At 40.2% G+C, this 21,516-nt stretch overlaps 1 protein-coding gene across 5 annotated transcripts in view; it reads right to left on the bottom strand.

The window, feature by feature from the left end:
* The window catches only part of cabin1 (calcineurin binding protein 1), a 76,839-nt gene that overhangs the window by 2,058 nt on the left and 53,265 nt on the right, over nucleotides 1-21,516 (bottom strand). For all 5 annotated transcript variants that reach the window (XR_001481112.1, XM_015370065.1, XM_015370066.1 and 2 more), the window contains 6 exons: nucleotides 16,735-16,898; nucleotides 16,551-16,647; nucleotides 15,751-16,437; nucleotides 12,522-12,596; nucleotides 1,988-2,252; nucleotides 618-776 (listed from right to left, as the gene is read on the bottom strand). Coding sequence is in view for 4 of the 5 variants with exons in the window: in XM_015370065.1 (XP_015225551.1) it covers nucleotides 618-776; nucleotides 1,988-2,252; nucleotides 12,522-12,596; nucleotides 15,751-16,437; nucleotides 16,551-16,647; nucleotides 16,735-16,898 (1,447 nt within the window). In the remaining variant the exon portion in view is untranslated. The remainder of the gene's footprint in view (nucleotides 1-617; nucleotides 777-1,987; nucleotides 2,253-12,521; nucleotides 12,597-15,750; nucleotides 16,438-16,550; nucleotides 16,648-16,734; nucleotides 16,899-21,516) is intronic.

Raw genomic sequence — 21,516 nt, 5'->3', positions numbered from 1 at the left:
TCACTTTTTTTTATGAAAAAGCGGAACCCTTTCCAGTGATACTCTAAAGCTGTATTCACACAGCAGCAGAAGCAGCTGGTTTACATGCAAAGTCAAAGGTTGACGTGCATCAAGGCGCAGCAAAAGCTCCCAGGCGCTTCTGAGCATCTGACGTGTGGAACGCGCTGCAAAAGCAGCTGCTGGAGTTGGAAAAATGTAACTTCTGCTGCTCGACGCGCCGCATCAACCAATCAGAGAAGCTGATCTGAGAGCTGGCAGGGAGACAGACACAGCACTGCTGATGCAGAGCGCTATGATCACAGTTTATTAACGCCTAAATTAACTTAAAATGTAGAAACCTGCCGGCAAAATGTGTTCGATTTCATTATTCTGGTGCCTGCAGTTTGGATTAAATACATGAAAACCACTAACATCTACTTCCTGCCACAGCAAACAGTAGCGGAAAATCGCGAAGAGACCCACTTTCCACCGCGCAGCTAGAGCAGCAACGATGCTTCAGCCGCGCTTCAGAACTAAACTTGTACCAGCATCAAAAATTAACGCATTTTTCCTGCTCCTTCTGCTTGCGGTCTGAACGTAGCGTAATTGACTGAGATGTGTGATGAAAAGGCGCTGACCTGAACAAGTTTGCGTCGAGCTACATGTTGCAGTTTCCTCCTGAAACCAACCAGCTGGAGCTTCTTTCCCCTGGGAGACGGTGGCCAGTTTCATCTGCTGACAGAGGTGGGACTCCTGCTGGCGGTACAGCAGCCCCTCTGAGGGCTCCTCCCGCTCCTCTGTGGAAACAAACATGGCAGATATCAGTTTACTATTAACAGACCAGTGCAACATGGAAACACTTGCATTATCAAACAACAAAGCACATTATTTCTAACAAACATATTCAAATGCATGATGATTAAGAAATAAAAATGCATTAAATAATCAGGAGTTTAAAAAAAAATTATGAAACATAAAATTAAATGTGGAAAAAATTATAATTTTATTTTATAATTTCTCAGGCCAACTTTGCAGAACTACATTGCAACATTGGAACAACATTCCCTCCGTAGAAGCGAACGCTGAACGCTTTATTCGACCTAAAGGCAGATCGTTTTTAAGTGGTGGAAACTTTGTCACATCACAAACATTTCCGCAGGGGAAAGTCTCCTTTTCAGATTCCCTGCAATTGGAAAAAAAAATCCTTTGCAGTCGTGAGAGGAATTTTTACACACAAATTAATACACACAAGCAACTGAGCTACAACTCTGTGATTGTTGCCTAGGAAACCTGATTTACATCGCTGAGATGCTGCATGTAGAAACGCTGTTGATCCAAACATGTTTGCATGAATTTGGACACGTCAGGAAACTTTGGGAAATCCAAAGCAGATTCACTGCTGTGTAACACTAAGTGATCTCTGTGTTGTTAATGTTTGATAAAAAAAAATGTGGTTTGTAGCATAAAAACAAATATCAATACCTTAAAAGGTTTGTTTTAGACAAAAGGTAAAAAAAAATATCCCTTAAAATGCAAAGTTAGCAACAACAAAACCATCTTTAAAGGTCTCTAGAATTAAAGTTTAAACACTCAAAGACTAATGACAAAAACATGTTGATATTAAAGATCCAAGAATTAAAGGATTTGCTTCTTGGGATATTAATCACGGCATAAACTGAATATTCATGGTTGATTCTGAGACAATTAAACCAAATTCTCCCTGAAACTCATTGAGACAGAAGGAACTCTGAGTCTGGAAGACGCTGCAACAGAAAATCTGTCTGGGGAGACAGAAGGAGGCAAAACAAACTGCACAGAGACAGACCTGTGTTATGTAACACATGTCAGGAAGAATGCAGGCGCCCCCTGCTGGCTGCAAGGAGTGAAACAACATTACAACCTTATAATGGAAAATAAAGAGTTTGGTTTAAAAATAGATAAATAAATGTAGGTTTTAGATGAAGAATCTCGTTTTCTGACGAGATCAGATGGGATTAGGTGACGGTACCTGCAGGTGGGAGGAACGTGTTGGCTGCAGCAGACTGGCCACCTGCTCTTCTGTGCTGCTGCTGATGATCATGGAAGCCTGAGCTCTGAGGTCTGGACATCTTGCTGAGGGGCTCACCGGCCGCCCTGGGCAGGCCGTCCTGGCCGGGCAGCGGGTGGCAGGCGGTGTGGCTGACCAGGACGGGCGTTGGCAGGGAGGCGGGGAAGAAGAGGTCTCTGTGCTCCTTGGTGTATTTGGGAGTGGTCGGGGTGTCGCCTGTGGACTGCTGGAGACAGAAACGAAGGAAAGCTGTTAAAGCGGTTTGATTAAGTGGGGCGGGGGGGTGTCGGTGCTATTCCGTTCCACCCTGAGGAAACAGAGGCGACTGTAAGGTTCTGCACCTCTGAGGCACTTTCCCAGCCGATCTTTAGAGGAGCACTTATGAACACGAGAGGCGCACAAACAACCTGCCACAACAGTCGGCCTGCTCCCACAGCCGCTGTCATGGTAACACGGAGGAGCACAGCTGAAAAGAAATGAATAAAGCGACTCTGGTTTTCAATTTCCAACAAAAGAAATGGTGGACGACTACTAACCTTCAGAGCGAATCTGCACCGCGTGAGACAAATGGGTCTCCAATAATTACAGCCAAACTAAACAGGACCTCAGTCAAAGTAAACACAGTGTGGCTTCAGAGGGGCCTGTGCTTAAAGGTTAACTACAACAATAAAAAAAATAAAAAGGCAGTTCTGGTAAGATGTCAAACGCCTGGGCTGAACTCCTACAAACACGCTGCACAATGTCACCATGACAAACGCACTCTGCACACAGTAATTTGGCTCATCTGCCATTTTCTCCCAGTAGTCTTCTGGGAGTTGAAGTCGAATTGTTCTCTGAATCACAGCAGAGTGTGACAAAATTTCCCCCACAGGATTCACACAACAATTTTCACCAAACAGCCTGATAGGAGAGTGGATCCTTCAGCTCTGGAGCAGAGTGGCTCAGCAGCTCCACTCCTGCTTTGATGATTCATATCTCATGAATTAAACATCAACAGCTCAGAAACCACTGAGTCAGCTGGGCCGCCGCGCATCGCAGGAAAGGCACGCATGCGGGACTGTAAAGGAGCGGGCTAAGAAGGTACGCTTTCTTTGTTAATAAGTGAGATCAAAGAAAATGTGGATGTGATGAACAATTTATACTGAGAAAAAACTATCCTGAACAATCATTAAAAAAAGCCTCTTAGACACAACCATCAAGTTTATTGACTTTATGACCACAAACTTTAATAGATTTTAATCCTGACCTTATCTTGGAACCGACAAACCCCTCACTAAAGCACGGTGGTGGCAGCATGGAGCCAAAACGTTTATAGGAAGATGGATGAAGCTAAATGAAGGTCAGTCCTTGAAGAACAGCAGAAAGGCTGAATACTTAACCACCAAAGCAATCCTGGTTTAGAACATAGTCTCCATTCATGGATGGAGAAGAATGGACAAAGGCCAGTTTTAAAATTTGTTCAACAACAGATCCACAGCTGTGATCGCTGTGAATTTGAAATCCTCCTGTAAAGCCCTGAATAACCAACCTCCATCTTATACCAGGGATCTGATCATTCCCTATGTTCCAAACAGAGCAGTCTGCTCTCAATAAGCAGGTTTATTAGTGGTTCCTAGAGTTTCTATAAGTGAATTGGAAGGCAGTTTCCTCTCCATTGGAACCAACTATGAGGCAGAAACCCTGTCTACGTTTAAGGCTAGGCTTACAGCTTTCCTATTTGACAAAGCTTAAAATAAGAGAGTCTATCTCTATAATTCTGCTGCTATAGGCTTAGACTGATGGAGGACATAGGGACCCCTTTTCCTCACTCTGCTTCATTACAATCTCTGTTCTGCAGTTCCACCCATCGCTTTTTTTGCATCATAGTATCTTCCTCTGGTCTGTTTGGATGTGACACCATCCTGGAGAGAAATGTCAGCTGGGCAGCTGCCATCAACACCTCTGTATGTAGATGATAGAGCTGAGCCATTTTTTCAGCTTTTAGTCCCGTTTCTCTCCTAGAGATTGATGGGCTCAGCTTTTACTGTGACTAACTAGATGTGCTCCCTTTCATCCCTTTGATATGAAATCTGGCTCAGAATTCGTCTGTTTACCTGTTTCTTTCCCGGACAGAGACCCATGCAGAGCTAGTTTACAGTTACCTTTTCTAACATAGAAAGTATTTATAAATCAAGTGTTTTTAAGTTCCTTTTGTTTGTCTGCTTCTGTCTCCTTGAACCCCGGTCGGCCTCGGCAGATGGCCGCTCACACTGAGCCTGGTTCTTACAGGTTTCTTCCTACTAAAAGGGAGATTTCCTCTCCACTGTCGCTGCATGCATGCTTGGTGTGAGGGATTGCTGTAGAATCAAAGACAGAATCAAAGCGACTGTAAACTCTCTCCATGTGAATCCTGCAAAGTCAATGAGGCAATACACTGTTTTTGTTTTTGATTTAGATAGAAACTTGAAACCAGTTTGAATGTATGAACAGATTGACCTCTTTTTGTAAAGTGCCGTGAGAGGAAGAGTGCTGTGAAGACGTGCTATAGAATTAAAATCTCAATAAAATAAAACTTTCTAGTTACAACATGCCGACTGTGAACAGTTAAAACATTAGGAATGTGTTGTGCAAGGGTGTGTGTATATACTCTTCATATTTTATCACCCTTATTATGCCTAAAAATCTAAACCAGTTTATTTTCAGAAGAACGCAAGAAGCATAAACAGAATTAGAAAAAAAAACTATCGGAGTGTTAAAAGAAGAGACACTTTCCTCCCAAATTTGGCATCAAAGGCAGAGCTAACATACACACATGCGATAGGAGCCGATGGTTTCCAGCCCGGCCCTATAAGGGCAGATCTCCCTGCGAACATGCTGAGGCTGGAAGGACATGCATGACTCTGTAGGATACTACCTTGTACTAAAGCAGGAATCGACTGCTGTTGGCACGGTTACAGCAGACTGAGCTGTGGGCCAGATTGTGGTGGTGGGAATATATTTCTTCTGTTTTACAGCAGAGTGACCCGCTACTCAGGCTGGGAGGTGTTCATGGTGTTCATCAGACTGACAGCCTGGGGGAAGGAACCGTCTCTGTGGTTAGGGTTAGAGAAGGTAAAAGGCTAAACTGTTTTTGTCCAGGATGTGTGGGGTCTGCAGAGATGGTAGCAGAACCTTTTCCTGACCACTTGGAATGATGGAGGACCGCAGGACAGACTCAATGGAGGTGATACAGAACAACCCATGACCAGCAGTATGATGTCACTACAGGGCGGAGCTTTCACATTCACAGCTGCATCTTTTGGAAAACATCTCTACTTGCTTGGAACATCTAGGAAGGCGTCTCAACCTGTTATTCTTGTTTTTTCTGATTTGATGGTGATCATCTGTCAGTTTGTGCCACAGATTCTCAATGGGATTGAGGTCTGAAGGCGGACTGATACACGTTTTTTAAGGCTGATGTTGGTTAAGGGTGTGCAAAATAATCGTCATGACGATGCATTGCGATTCTATTTTTTTGTGATCTACTGCATCGATTCTTGAAGGCAAGAATCGATTATAAAAATAAAAAAAAATAAACAAATAAAATACATTAATGGTTGGCGCACATCAGCTAAAACAAGTGGAATACAACTTCCAGTCCAGCAGATGTCGTTGCGGAAGTGTTGACGCCCGCTGCCTTGTGTCACAAGCATTTCCGGCCGCGGGATACTGCGACGAGTCATTCGTAAACAAAATATGGAGGAGACTGAGAAAATTCGCCCCGCTTGGATGCGTTTTGGCTTTAAAAACAAAGAAGGTAAAAATGAAATTGATATGATGCATGTAATTTGCAAAAGGACCACTGAAGCCATGTAAACGGCACTGATTATCCTTATTTTGTTATTTTAAGTTTGATGAATCCTAAGATCTTTTTGTCAGTGTGTCCACGCCAGTAATAGTAAGTAATTTCAATAAATACAGCTATGTATGATACAGTTGCTTTCAGTTATGTATCAATTGAAGACACCATCCAGGTCACAGACAGCCAGTCAGCCACTGGTAAGGGCTGTATCCTTTTCCTACAGTGTTCAGTGAAAATATTGCAACGCAACGCGATGCATCGCAATATTTCAAGTCATGATGCATCGTGATAGAATCGCATCGTGGCATGTGAATCGTGATTCGAATCGAATCATAACTTCTTTGCCAATACCCACCCCTAATGTTGGTACCGATTATTTTCATATCAGAGGCATGGCTTATATTTCCTCTGTTTGTCTTCAGTATTATACTTCTGGACTTAACATAAAATAAAGAACAAAATGGCAGAATTGTTAGTTCACGATTTTTAAAAAGATCAGTGACCAACCTGGAAACTGCGATCAGGGCAACCCTATTTTCAATTCAGTTCAGTTTATTTCTATAGCGCCAATTCACAACACGTCATCTCGAGGCACTTTACAGTTTAACCAGATCATCCAGTCAGATTGATTCAAAGTTTTCTATCTAGGGAAAACCAGTTGATTGCATCGACTCATTGACTCGAAGGCAATCCCTCAAACTAAGCATGCTTTTAGCGACAGTGGAGAGGAAAAACTCCCTTTTAACCGATAGAAACCTGCAGCAGTTCAAGTCCCTTGACCCCAGATTGCTCCCCGGGCGCCGCATAATGGCAGCCTACTGCTCCCCAGGATGGGTCAAATGCAGAGTGAATTTCCCCATTCTAACAATAAAGTGATTTACATTTATCATCCAACCAAATTTCCTATGGTGACAGACCTAATCCTGATCATAACCCTGAGAAAGGCTGCAAACATTTCCAAATTCCAGATTCTTAAAAGAATAAATCTACGACTCTGCTGTACTGTGACGAGCCTTGCTCTTATCTGATCAAAGTCTTGCTGTCTCTCGCCGTCCCGCAGCCCAAAAGAACCACAGAGATGCCCGGATAATAAAGTTCCGCCTAACCAGCTTGTTTGCATCTTTCGCTCCTTTGATTTTTACGTTCCAAAAAATCTACGATAATGAGAATCGCTGACTTTCTAAAGCGCAACATTCACAGCAGGGAGTTGTGGTTGACCCTGAGGTACAACACCGATTGGTGGAAATTCAGTCATTATCTTTCAGACCCGATCAAACTGAAAACCAGCTAATTTCTGGGTTTGTCTGTTTATCTGAAAACCTGGTGCATGTTTCCTCTTTGCTGTATTCATTTAAAAATAGACCTTCAGGATAATTGGAGCTGCAATGCGCACCATCTGAAATGTGCTAAACTGATTTAATAAAGTGGCGATTCCACCACTTGGTCTGTCCCTTCCAGGCTCGCCAGAGCTAAATTTATCCTCCAAACCTGCTCAGTTGGATCTCCGTTTCTTTGTTTTCAGCTTTCCATCAGTGTAAAGCTGGATATTTACACGACCAAGGAGCTCGTAAAGTTAAACCAACATGATGCCTCTAGGAGCAATTTAAAAAGTTGATACCCCTTCTTGCTGGAAGTGCCGCAATGCTTCTCGTTTTTTTTTTTTTTCCTCTCTCTCTTTTTCAACATGTTCTCCATCGAATCATTAGTTTCTCCGCTTCACTCTGTGTCGGAGTCTCAGTGTTCCTCTCGTCCCTCCTCCTCCCACCCACATAGTCATCAAGGGTCTCTCTGCCCACATGCTGTTGTCACGGTGATGTTCCCTGAACCTCCAGCTCATCCGCCAAATAGATGTTGGCAAAATAAATCTGGTTTTCTTAGTTCACTGATCTTCATTTCTCAAACATCATTTTTTGGTTTGTTGTTTATAATCACAGCTTGAAAGCTAATTAGGTTCCAATCTTGTTTTTTTTTTCTAATATTCATGTTTTATCATATCCACACAAACCTCAATTCGTGTAAACAAAGCAGTGAAGTTTTCGTTTTTCTCAGAGGTAGAAATTGAATCTTGTTTTTGCATTCAGCTCCTTCTCTGAAAGCCTTCGATTAATTCTAATGCATCTTATCTCCTCCAGAAGTCACCTAATTATTAAACGCTTCTCTGAGAAAGTCTTGCTGACTAAACCAAGGAATGAAGGAATGAGTTGTTAAATCCTATCGATCTCACAGAAGCTCTTAGTCGCACCTAAAATGGATCCAGAAAGTTGGGGCAAAAAGAAAAATATGATAAGAAAGGAAAGAATAGCGGTGGATATGTACAAACTTAACCAAACTTGAGTGCATAAATAATTAGTATTTTGCTCAAAATATTAATCAGATTAATTTAATTATTGAAATTATCTTCAATTAATTTAGTAATATAATTGATTACACTAGTTGAGATTTGGAAAACATGCTTTTAATTTAAAGGGCGATCCACTTGGAGCAGTAATTATACCAAAACTGCTACAATAAAAAATTACCGTAAATTCCGGACTATAGAGCGCACCTGATTACAAGCCGCACGCTGTAATTTTAGAAAGAAAATACATTTTGTACTTTTATAAGCTGCACCGGATTTTAAGCCGCAGGTTTCACACATTGTATGAGATATTTACAAATTAAGATTATTTATTTTTTTTTTTTAACCTTTATTTTACCAGGAAGTCCCTTGAGATAAAATCTCTTTTTCGAGGGAGACCTGGCCAAGGGGCAGCAGTACAATAAGACATATAAAAACACATAAAAACAACATAATAAAATCAATCATAAACTAGACTCTAGAATAACAGTTACAATTCTCTGTGCAAGCGGTGCGGTACACGTGAGCATTTTTTTTTACGTTTGATTTAATCCGTATGATAAAACAAACAAATACGGTACATAATATGAATGCTTTTTTTTTTTTTTCAAACTACCTGTAACACATTTGAATATACGTATGTGTCGGTAACACGCAAATAACGCTGCATATACCCGTACTTTTAATTGAACAACGCACAGAACATTGCAGCCGACCAGGAAAAGTCTTTAATCACTTTCTTCTTGCTACTGCGCACTAAAACCCTCAAAACCCTGTATTATAGGCTGCAGTGTTCAAACAGCGGGTAAAAAGTAGCGGCTTATAGTCTGGAATTTACGGTATATGTCAACATTTTGCATTTAAAAAGCTAAATTTTTCCTCTTTCAATATGCTGCTAGACACATAATGCTGAAGCAGAAAGAAGTATGTAGTAGTGGTAACATTTTTCAGTGTTGTCCTGTTTCTCTGACTGTGACTGGCTGGATGTGCTCTCTACATCCTCTGACATGGGAGCTGGCTCGGAGCTCTTCTGCCTGGCTCTGTGTTTCCTGGACGGGGCCGCCTTTTACATTTGCAGCTGCTCACACTGAGCCCGGTTCTGCTGGAGGTTTCTTCCTGTTAAAAGGGAGTTTTTCCTCCCCCCTGTCGCTACAAGCCTTCGAGTCAATAAGTCGATGCAATCAACTGGTTTTCCTTAGATAGAAAACTTTGAACCAATCTGACTGGATGATCTGGTTGAACTGTAAAGTGCCTTGAGATAACGTGTTGTGAATTGGCGCTATATAAATAAACTGAATTGAATTGAACTCAGAGACTCCGGGACCCAAGCACAATGCTCTAACCAATAGACTCCCAAAATTCTCTAAAAATCATAGTGATAAAGGATAGTATTTTATATTGAGACTATTTTTAACCTATATAACGATAAGGCAAGTATACCCTCTTTAAAATCATTAAACTTTAATTTGTAGAGAGCAATGGAACTGGAAGACATTTTAAAAATTATTCTAAATCAACAATAAAGATATATGAAATAGACTCTTAATATTTGTTTACAGAAAAAGCTGCTAAATATAAACCAAACCAAACAAAAATCAATAAAATGGAGATAAAATTCCCAAAACAACCAGGATGGCTATGTTTTATTTTGCATATCTTATGCATATTTTTTTAGGAAAAAGAAAAAAAGCTTTTCAACTAAATTAAATTGCTGTTTGTCATTAGCGAAGTACAATATCTTTGATGGGCATTATTTTGCACTGACTTTTTTGTATTTCTCATGGCGGTGAAATGCAGCAGTGACAGATGATTGTCAGGAAAACAGGCGGCAGACTGGTTGGGGAAACCTCCAGGGGGCGACTGTAGGCTGCAAGTTTTGTTCTAATGCTGTTTTTAGTGGCTTCTGCTTTGGACTGGCTTGTCCAGGTGAAGAGGTTGACATTTGGCTGAAATCCAGATAACAATGCCGCTGTCGTGTTTACACCAAATCCATTTATTTTTCAAAACCTCCACAGGTCCATCCGCCTGCTTAGTACCTGACCCCTGAGTTCACTCCTCCCTGCACTGAGGAAACGACAAGGAAGGGTCGAGTGGAGACCGAAGCACCAGGAAAAAACCTTTTACCATCCGATTGTGTGATTCATGGTTTTATTGCTCATGGTGAAAGGCCTGGATTGAGGCTCTCTAGAATACTGTTATGAGGCCAAAAATGAACAGAAACGCTGGCAGAATACCAGGGTTAGGACTCCTTTACTTCTTTACAAAAACTAAGTCTTGATATTTTTGCTCGAGTTTCTAAAACATTATTTAATTTTAATACGAAATTAAATGTTTCAGTAATCGCATGGACAGAAACAAGCTCCTAATATTGCAAAGAGTCCACAAATCAATGTATCTGTGTAAAAACCTCCCCCTTTAGAGTTTTAACTCACAATAGAATTTTTTTTTTTTTTAATGGGTGCATATGAAGAGTTTAAATTAAAACAAAACTTCTGATGGATAAGGTGTTAAAATTAATGACTGCCATCGTCATTTAAATCTAAAGAGGAAATCTACAGCGTTTATTTTAGCTCCTCCCTCACATACAGTAGGACTACACCTCTGATCCTAACATTGATAATTAATAACTCGTAGCAGCAAGTAAAGAAAAACTTTCTCAGTGCTTTTATGATAAATATAAATAAGTCAAATTTAATTCAATTCAGTCCAGGAAACACACAGCCAGGCAGACGAGCTCCGAGCCAGCTCCCATGTTAGAGGATGTAGAGAGCACATCCAGTTAGTCACAGTCAGAGAAACAGGACTACACTGAAAAATTTTTACCACTATCACATACTTGTGATTTGGAGCAGAGACGCTCCAAATGCGACTCTACCTAAAGGTTCCTAAAGAAGATTTTTTACTAAATTAAACAAGGTGAAAGTAAATAGTTTCTACATGAGGAGTTCTGGATAGAGCACATTGAAAGAGGAAAAAGTTTTGCACCTTAAATGCAACATTTTTATATGTAATATATATTTTTTTTTAACATTTTGGTATAATTACTGCTCCACGTGGGTTGCTCTTCACATTAAAGGCATGTTTTACAAATCTATACTTGTGTAAATTAATAAATTACTAAATTAGTTGAAGATTATTTCAATAATTAATTAATCTGATTAATTTTTTCAGCCATATACTAATTATTTATGTACTCAAGTTTGGCTAATTTATTATTATTTATTTTATTTATATAGCACCAATTAACAACATGTCATCTCAAGACACTTTCCAGTTCACCAGATCATCCAGTCAGATTGATTCAGTTTTCTATCTAAGGAAAACCTGTTAATTGCATCAACTCATTGACTCAAAGGCAATCCCTCACACTAAGCATGCTTGTAGCGACAGTGGAGAGGAAGAACTACCTTTTAACAGGAAGAAACCTCCAGCAGAACCAGGCTCAGTGTGAGCGGCCATCTGCTGAGGCCGACTGGGGTTCAAGGAGACAGTAGAGTACAAAAGGCAACTGATTTTAGATATATTAATGTGGTATTTGCTGACAGAAGAAACTCACTCTGGTTGGTGCATCTCTGCAAAAGGTAACAGCAACAAATAAGTATTATCTAAGACAGGGGTTCTAAAAGTTGGGGTCGGGACCGCCAGGTGGGTCACTTGACACCAATAGAGGAGCCATGAGATGGTTTTGACAACCACTGTGATGTGATCCCAGATGTATGAGGGACAGAATACATACAAATTCTAACATACAGCATTAAATAGCTAAACATGTCCTATTAACCCTTTAAAGCCCGATCCAAGAATAAAACAAAACAGAAAATTACTTTTTTTTTGGTTTGAAGTCCTTATTTGGCCTTTTAACAAAATATGTAAAAAGAAAAAACAGAAATACATTTTTGATATTAATAATTTATTACTATGCGATAAGTCAAGATTATTTTTTGTGTCGTCTTCTGCCCTCTGTTATCAGGTATATCTGATTGTGTACAATAGGATTTTGAGCAAAGTTTTTACCATTAAATTATGCAAAAGGTGTCAGATGCAAAGCATTTCAGAAACCGTATGTATCAAATACGATACATTTGGCATTAAAATAAGCAGAATCACAAAAATTAAGTTATATTTATTCTTGGGGAGTGGCCAGTCTGTTCTGTTATTTTTGGGTCAGAGGCTGAAATGCTTAAGAAGCTCTGATCTAAAGTTGCATTACTAAAAAAGAAAATTCAGTCAAACCTTATATTTGCAGTAATAATCCCAGTTTATGGGAGCGTTAGAGACCTAGCAGACTAGAAAAGGCCCTGAAGAGGTAAAAAGTGAGGTGTGTCGCCCCAACTTACCTGTCTTTGTGCCGAGGTAGCCAGCTGGATCTGGCAGAACTTCACTGCTTGGTCCAGAGCTACATCTTCATCAACCTGCGACAGACAGACAGACAGACAGTAGCGGACGTTAGCACAGACCGGCATGCATCTTTAATCGCATTCTGCACCAGAGCCTGTGGGATTTCAGCGAAGCGTCACCTCCTGATCACTGGAAGAGAAACAAGATGGCCTGCGTGGTGTAGGAAGTCAGCAGGATCAGCTGCAGAACCAGCTGCTTCATTAGCTACGCAGGTTTAAGCAGAGTTCATGTCCGGCTCCTACTCGGTTAAACCGTAGTGATGATTTTATTTGTCACTTCTGTTAAAATGACTCAAACAGAAATCAGTCTGTCTGCTCCAGGGGACGATTTTAGGGAGTTTTTCTTCACGAAACAAAACCCACACAGCTACATAATCTGGCATGAATGGGATACAACCTTAAAAAAAAAATATTTTCTGCACTTTTATCACGCAGGTTCATAATTCACCCGATTACACCCAGGAGCTTCATCTGCAGCAGAGCGGCACACATGGATGAAGCGTGGGTAAAACTGAGCCTCTGACATTCATAACCCGTCAAACTGAGACAGGTTTGACAGCGGAAGCTCTTTCTGCGTGGAGCAAAAGACACTGTGGGTGTTTTATTTTCTCACCTTTAGTAGGTGAAACAAAACAGAAGTATAAAACCAGCAGCATGGTATGAAGAAGAAGTTTGTTTGTGCTCCTCTTGCACACAATTAAATAAATTAGCAGCACCTAGAGTTGTTAAATAAAACGTTGATAATAAAACAGTTGAGTTTGTAGATTTCTGAATTATTTGAATGTTAAAATAATGATACCTCGGACAAGCTTAATAGTTTTTCAAATTATGTTATATTATGCTGATTTATTTTGTTTTTATGTGGAAACTTATTTAACGAGCATCTGGGTTTCTGCTGAGAAAGCATTAAAGAAAATCAGCAGATTTAAATATAACTCCAAAAGTCAAACCCATTTAAAACATTTGAAAGAATTTAAAGACATTGGCAGTGTTTCATAGAGTCGTAAATTTTGTTCTTAAAATGGTTCAAAAGTACTAAGATCTAAGTATAAGTTCAGACTGGAGATGATTCCAGAAGCCATGACGCTGAATGATTGTTTCCATCTCTCTGTCGGCAACCATTGCGATAATAAAACCAGTCAACTTCAGTTTTTGAACTCAATTTGCAAAGTGCATCATGAAGGAGAGCCCTTCATCCAGTAAAAACCTAGGTATTCATCATTAACAACAAACTCAACTAGTTTGTCTTAGAGAATAATCAGAGGTGTAATTTCTCAAAGCCTTAAATGCCAGAAAATCATTGCTTTCATTTTATCAACATTCAAACTAATTTCCGTTTCTAAACGGACTGAACTGTTAAAAACAGACTGTAAACACTCCAAAGAGCAACAATGCATTAAAAAAATCATCCCTGTATAAAAAACATGAAAGGGCATTTTTTAAATTGTCACAAAAATTATTTATATAAATGGAAAATAAAAGTGGTCCCAGGACAAAGCCCTGCAGAACTCCTTTTGTAATTTTTTTTTACAGGATGTATTTTAGAGTAAAAGTGTCTAATGTTAAACGCCTTAAACACTTCAAACAATTAGGCAAGACAATTTTCGCAATTAAGGGCTAGAAGGTAATTTAAAAACTTTAAAGTGCAATAATTGTTTTCTGTAAATGAAATAGAATGGATTTAACTCTAAAAACACCTTTAGATGATCCTAAACTAGTTTTTCCAAAACTTTTAATTAATATACATCAATTGGAAATTGGTCTATAATTAATAAATATCGATAATCCGTCCCCCTTTGAACAGTAATGATACATAAACTGACTTAACTAGCTACTGGGAAGAGAATTCATTATTTCCATCTCACCAACACGGTTTTAATGGATAAGTTTAGGCTGGTTAAAACCTACTGTTTATAGACTGATTTTTGTACCTTCTTAAAAATTTTACAGCTGCATAAACTAGCGTCTGCAATTTATTTTCATAAAAGAAATAAGAGCTGAATACACCATACCTGCAGTCCAGGTGATAAAAATCAGTAAACATGTCAGAATATTGTTCAAATTTGCTATAATCATACAAGCTGTAGAAAAAAAAAATAAGTTAAAGTTTCTTAAAATCTTATTTTATATTTTCCTTCAAATAAGCTGATCTACCAATGTTTAATTTGGGGCTCAGAATTAGATATTTATATATTATGCACTTGCAATAAGGTAATCAGGTGTTTTTTTCTTATTTTAAATTTCAATCATCTTATTCCGTTGGTAAATTACCTAACTTACATAATTAAATCTAGGGAGAATATATTAATTTGAAAAAAGAACTTAAATTTTTGTAATGCTAATAATAGCATGATTAACTAAGATTTACTGCTTTGTGATATGCATATTGCCCTGCTATAACTAGGGCTGCAACTAATGATTATTTTGCAAATCGTTTAATCTGTTGATTCATTTTCCAATTAATAATCAGATTACCAAAGTTTGCTTAAAGAAGGCTTTACTAAATTAAACCAGGGGAAACCAAAACCATTGATTTAAGGATTTTTAAGATAGATCATATTGACAAAGACTTTTTTTTATCTTAAATGCAAAATGTTCACATATTTTTTCACAATTATGATATATTTACTGCTGTAAGTGGGTTGCTCTGTCAGCTAAAGTCCTATTTTACAGCCTCTATACTCCATTTTAACGATCAGTTACTAAATTATTTGACACAATAAATCCGATTCATTATTGCAGCCCTAGATATAACTAAAAATTACTATTACTACTGCTTTATTCATACTTTTTTAACTTTATTTACAGTATAACTTGCTTTAACATTGGAAACCTGCCCCTGTCTTGCAGTCGTGACCCACTTATTTTAGCGCATATATGTCAGGAGTACATTAAAAGCTATTTTTAGATGTAGTTTCCTGTCAAACAACTAGCAGCAAAGTGAGAAAAATCACAGAGGAGGGATTCACGTTTCAGAGTAAAAAGAAAAGCTTGTGGATGTTTGAAGAAGCCCCTGAAAACAGAGGAGGGAAAGTCCCTCTTCTTCTCATAGTAATTCTGTTAGCGGAGGGGTTTCCCAAAAGAGGACTCATATTCAGCGTGCGTGACTTGGCAAAATGAGTGAGAAGAGTACAGAACAGATATAGGACAGCTGTCATGTTCAGTTTACCTGCTTGATGAGCATATAGGTCTCAGACATTATCTTCTCGATGCGTCCCAGGTCGTAGGTCATGATTTTCTGCCCTTGCTGCCACACTCTGTAGGCATCAAGCAGCAGGGTTTTTCCAGACTCTACATCCTCTATAAGTTTCCTTTTCCTGTTTGGCTTCCGCTGTGAGGCCTGATCAGTCCCACCTGCCGCCGCCGCGGCTTTCGGCGCGGCCGCCTGCAGCTGCTGCTGCCGTGAACTGATGCTCAGCTCCTCCAGGGACAGCTCCGGCGCCCGGCTGATCTCAGCCGCCTTCTGCTGGGCTTCCAAGCCGCTGAGGCAGGCGATCTCAGTCCCCGTCTGGTTGCCCTGAGAGTCTGTGATGGTGGAAGGCTTCCTCCAGAGGGACGTTTCCATCTCCATTGGTTCATCCGGTCCTGCTTTGTTCCCTTCATTCCCAGAAGTTTCCACTTTCCCAGGGAAGCCCTCCTGAGCTACGCTCCCTTTATCTGTTGACAGCGGTGGTGAGGTTAGCTGAGGCTGCGAAGCTTCCCTAGGCCCGGTATCAGTGACACAGGCTCCTTCTGGAAGCCCAGGCCTCTTAGGCAGCGTATGTTTGCTGTCCTCCGAACTGGGCCTGTTGGATGTGTCTGTTGTGGTCATCTCCCCCATGGAGGGTGCAGGCGCTTTGTGGAGCTGCTCAGACACCTGAAAGAAAGCAGAGGCTGTCAAAACATGAAGTAGCAGCATGCCAGACGTCTGCAACCCCGGGTCACCCGTGGCTGTCGGCGCATTTAGCACGCCGGCTTGTTCTTCCTTACCCCTGTGAGACTGCTTAGATTCTCCTCCAGGACTTTTACAGTTAGGAAAAATGCTCTCTTGGCCAAAACCTGGCGATCAACATCCCGTAAATATTTCCTTTGTGGAAAACGAGAGGAGATGTCAAGGAGCCAAAACATAAAAGCTAACACAAGCTGTATAAATCGTACAAAACGGCGTCCTTACTTTCCCTGGTCAGGGTTTTTGTGCAGCATGAAAGAGACTTTTAGGAGAGTGTTGTGATCCTTGAGCTGAGACAGCACCTCCAGCAAGAGGACGACGGATCGGTTCATATGAGACGCAAAACTTCCTGGGCGATCAATCTCATCCACTGGGATACGCCAGATTCCCTGGGGAGAAAAACAAAAAGCAGGATAGAAGGTTTAACGGTTAAAATTTGCGGTTTTGAATTCCTCTAATCTAATTCCAGGTATTCGGTTTGGAGTTCTGATAAAGAATTTCTGCATAAAGGGTCTACTTTCTGTGATTCATAGAGCTGTCAGCAGCATAGTACCTCAACAATCCTTACAAAGATGTTTAGTTAGAGAGAGAGAGAGACTGTCTTCGCTGCTGCAGCCTCTATTTTTCTGCATCATCTGACTTTTTGTATTGTTTTATTGTCATTACACTTTCACAAGTACAGAGCAACAAAATTAAGTCCAACACTTAAGTGTTGGCGTTAGAGTGAACGATCTTGCCTAAGGACCCACACTGGCACCGGTGAAGATTATTAGTCATCCAGGTCATAGTCATTCCAAAAAAAGAAAATTTCCTAGTTTGAAGACGTTTCGCTTCCCATCCAGGGAGCTTTCTCATTTCAAAATGTCAGGAATAGTGTTGAGTTTGAGGTTTTATACAGAAGCCCAACAAAGGCTTGTTTTGTTTTTTTTTCTTTTCAGAATTGAAACCGACTCGCACTGGCAGCTCTTTCCCCCTAGCTGCAGTACGAACCCGGGCCTCCTGTTTGCAGGACAGCTCACTCTCCACTTGAGCTAGCCAGTCACTACAAATCATCTTTGCATTTAACCTATCCCCTTAGGGAGCAGTGGGGTGCCATTGTGGGGCACCAGGGGAGCAATCGGGGGTTAAGGGTCTTGCTCAGAGACCCAGAGTGGCAGTCTGTGGGAGTGGGGCTCAAACTCAGAACCTCTGGATTCCAAGCCCTATATCCTAACCAGTAAGCCGCCACTCCCCAGACCCGGTCTTTGCACTTTGCACACATCATCCGGTTCAGATTTCTTAAGCAGTTCTGGTAGCTTTTATTAACAAATCAACAGTCTTTATATTTCATGACCTTTGAAGGTTCTTTCCGCATTAATAACCTCAACCAACGAGTCATATCAAAACGGAGAGGAAACGCATAGCGTTCTCAACTTCCACCACAGATAAAAACATTGACATGAAGGAGGAGGACGTTTCTTAAAAATGTATTAAGTAATGTATTAAGTCCAATATGCATTAGGAAAATTACTTCTGGTATTAAAATCCTGTGAGATTATGTCTTATTGGCTCAATTTTACAATGAGGCCATAACTTGAAAAATATGTACCAACATAGTACATTGTGCAGCTCTTACTGCAGTAATGCCCTACATAGAAACATCAAGTCTCCTTCCCTTTTTGATTGCTAGCATCTTGGTTGCTAAGATCTATATGCGTTGTGGATTTAAAAGGCAGGACCACTGTCTATCCAACTGGCTCAATTATATCATTAGGCAGGAGGAGAGTGAATGCCCTGCAGCTGAAGAATAATAGCCTGTCGATTATTGCATATTATCAGAAACAGGCATGGGCCTGTTACTGGTTTGCCGGGAATAAAAAAGTCCCAGGAATCTAATCGTCGCATAGCAAAGTTTTTGGCGTCAACTCAAACAATAAACACTTAAAGTTTTTATTTTTTACCAAGACAGTACATTACCCCAGGCAAATTAAAAAGCCATAACTCAATGTTCCAGACACGGTTTTAAATGTTGAACTCTGAAGAGCTCTTTGTATCACTGTATTTGAGACTGTTCCAAAGTTTATAAGTTCTGGATGGAAGTTGTGAATGTGGTAAAGTCAGTGTGTTGGAGAAGGATCCATATTCATTGATATTCAGATTTTTTTTTCTGTGATAGGCTCACATTTAAGAATATGAAGACTCTACTGAACATTGGTATTCTGGAGGACACAAGACCAAAACATGTCGACTTTCAATGGCAGAGCGGCTCACAATGAATGTAGCCTTGGGAAACAAAAAACAAAAAAGCAACCTCTTAAGGCAAGGTTATCCTTGGAGCAATCCCCTTTCGATTTTAAATTGAAGTTTTCACGCATCTCCGACCAATCCTTTAGACAAAAAACAAAGAAAGTGGTGTTGCGCCAATATACCCAATACCTGGCTGTGCAGTATTGGCCGATACCATCTGTTTGAAATTGATGTGTGTGTGTATATATGAAGAACTGCAGACTACTTGGATGTAGTATGATGATGAATCCAGTAGAACTTTTTATTGCCTATCTAGAATGGGGGACAATAGTTGAATAAACTTTTGGATCTCAAAGTGGTATCGGTACCCTATTTGTCCGTACTCGCTGATACAGTCAGATACCATCATTTTATTACTGAATCGGGGCCCCGCCCGATACTGGTATCGGTGCAACACTAAAAGAAAGCCAACCGGAGTACTTCGTATTGTGAAACACTAATAATCACCCAACTATCACTTTTGAATAGTCATTATTTAAAGTTGAAATGTTTACTTTACTGTGAAAAATGATTCAACAATGAAGCCATGAGCCATCAAATTCTTACCTCTCAAGATTAATTTCACCCCTGCAATTATACTAAGCCCTCCCTAGGGGGCGCATCCCCCACTTTGGGAACAACCATCTTTGGGAAACTTGTCATGTTCCTGGAAATATCAGTGTGGGTGTATGTTGTAGCTTTTTTGTTTTGTTTTACGTGATTTAATGGTGCAATGTTCTTTATTTTATGTGATGCGAAATAAAAAAAATGTTAAAAAAGGAACAAATAAAAGCTCCCTCATCCTAAATGTATCCGATTTAAGTCTAGAAATATCATTAATATAAACACGTAATAGCTTGTAATGCGTATATTATATTTATAAAGTGATGTTTTTTGTATATATTATTGCAAACATTTTGTTAATGGAAATAAAAACTGATTTTTTTTCTCTTCACTTTTGGGGGCGGGGTTTCCTCTGGAATGGGGAGCAAAGATGCATTCCTATTGGTCTGCTGGACTTTAGCATCATTTTTATTGGTCAATGTGTGTTTAAGAGGGAATGTTGTATTAGACTTAAAGTGAATAAAATGTAATCTGTAAAAACGCTGTTTAGGAAGAACGTTATTTCTAAAACAAAAACAGAAAAACTGAAATTTGAAACAAAGGAATCAAAAATATAAATCTGTAAAAAAAATATATATAAAATTATTGACTCCATATGTATAGATTTAGGACCGGGATTCTTACAGATGGTCCCATGTTGCTAAAGAACTTCAGGTACAAACCGATTCAGGATAAACTGATATTTCTCATCAACATTAATGTGGACATCACTGTTTATTTTTAGCTAATTTATTTTATAGACAAACTGCTCAGTTACCCAACACTGGTTACTGTAAATCGTCTAAGGCCTTGGCATTTCAGACATGGAAATAATTAACAGCAGGACATGGGGAAGAAAAAGGTGTTGAACTAGTGCAAGTGAAGCACACGCCTTTCAAAGAAGCCCTAATGAGGAGACGGAAAGGCTTCCGGAGAGATCGTGCGAACGAGTCGGTTCTGTAGCAGGTGGGAAGGAGGAATTGGGGGAAAGTTTCTCTCTATACAGGATAGCCAGCCTCATTAGTGCTCAGTTCTGTCCAAGACTTGTAACAAGTAAGCAGACAGGCTGCCAAGAACTGATGAGGGATATTTTCTGATGGAAGCGTTCTTTAGCAGAGAGCACATGTCCTCTCAGCAGGTACGCCGAGGTGGGCCGAGGCCTTCTGAAGCTGCTGATGTGAGTGCAGATGGCGCTCGGGCGGAGAACGGGCCACAGTCAGAAAGCATGTGGCCCACAGCTCAGTCACACTCTCAGAAAAAAAATAAATAAGTAGAAGTGTGTGAAACAAAAACAGAGATGACAGAATCAGAATGGAGCCACACGAAGCAGGAGGCTGCGTCCGCTCCGGGCGGGAGCCCCGAACAGACAACTCCAGATTGTCAGATGACATTTTCAAAGCCAGTGGAGAGGAACACAACAAAGCCAAATCCTGGAAAGCGGGAAGGCCTCAGATCGGGTTATGTGAACAAAACTCAGAGCATTTTCTGAGAAACTCCACAATCTTTTTTTTTTTTACTTTCCTTTGAAAAATCCAGAGTGGATCCCGAGTTCAAACGGAAATATTACAGCTGTAACTATAAGCTCTGAGCTCCTTTCAGACAGATGCCTAGAAGAGTATGGGACTAATGGACGTCTGATCAGAAGGGCTGTTACTGCAACATGATGGGATCAAGCGGAGCTTCAGGAAGGTTTTTACCCTTTCTGTGCAAAATGTATGAAAAGCTTCCAACAAGAGAGGAGCCAGCCCCATGGAGGCAGGAAAGACCCGTCAACCTGTTCCTCATCAGAGGACCATCCAATGACAGCAGAGCCATGGCTTTACACAGATTATGGAGCAAACCAACAGCTAAAGCAGATTTGTAAGACTTTACTGCAATTATGTTAAGCCCCTCCCCCCACAATAGTAAAAAAAAAAAAAAAACTATGACAGCTTTGGCACAGATAAAACAACAAGATTTAGAGTAAATGGTGGAAAACACCAGACCGTTACAATAAACATGAACATGTGGAGCTGCTGCCTTATTAGCTACAGATAAAAGGAAAAAAATCCAGTCAGTTTCCTATTGGTGAATGACTAGCAACACTCTTCAATGTGGTAGCTAGTAGGGATGCATGATATTGGGATTTTGGCCGATATC

This window comes from Cyprinodon variegatus, unplaced genomic scaffold (genome assembly GCF_000732505.1).
Source record: "Cyprinodon variegatus isolate N-32 unplaced genomic scaffold, C_variegatus-1.0 Scaffold41, whole genome shotgun sequence".
NCBI classification, from domain to species: Eukaryota; Metazoa; Chordata; class Actinopteri; order Cyprinodontiformes; family Cyprinodontidae; genus Cyprinodon; species Cyprinodon variegatus.
This window is presented reverse-complemented; position numbering and strand designations above follow the sequence as displayed.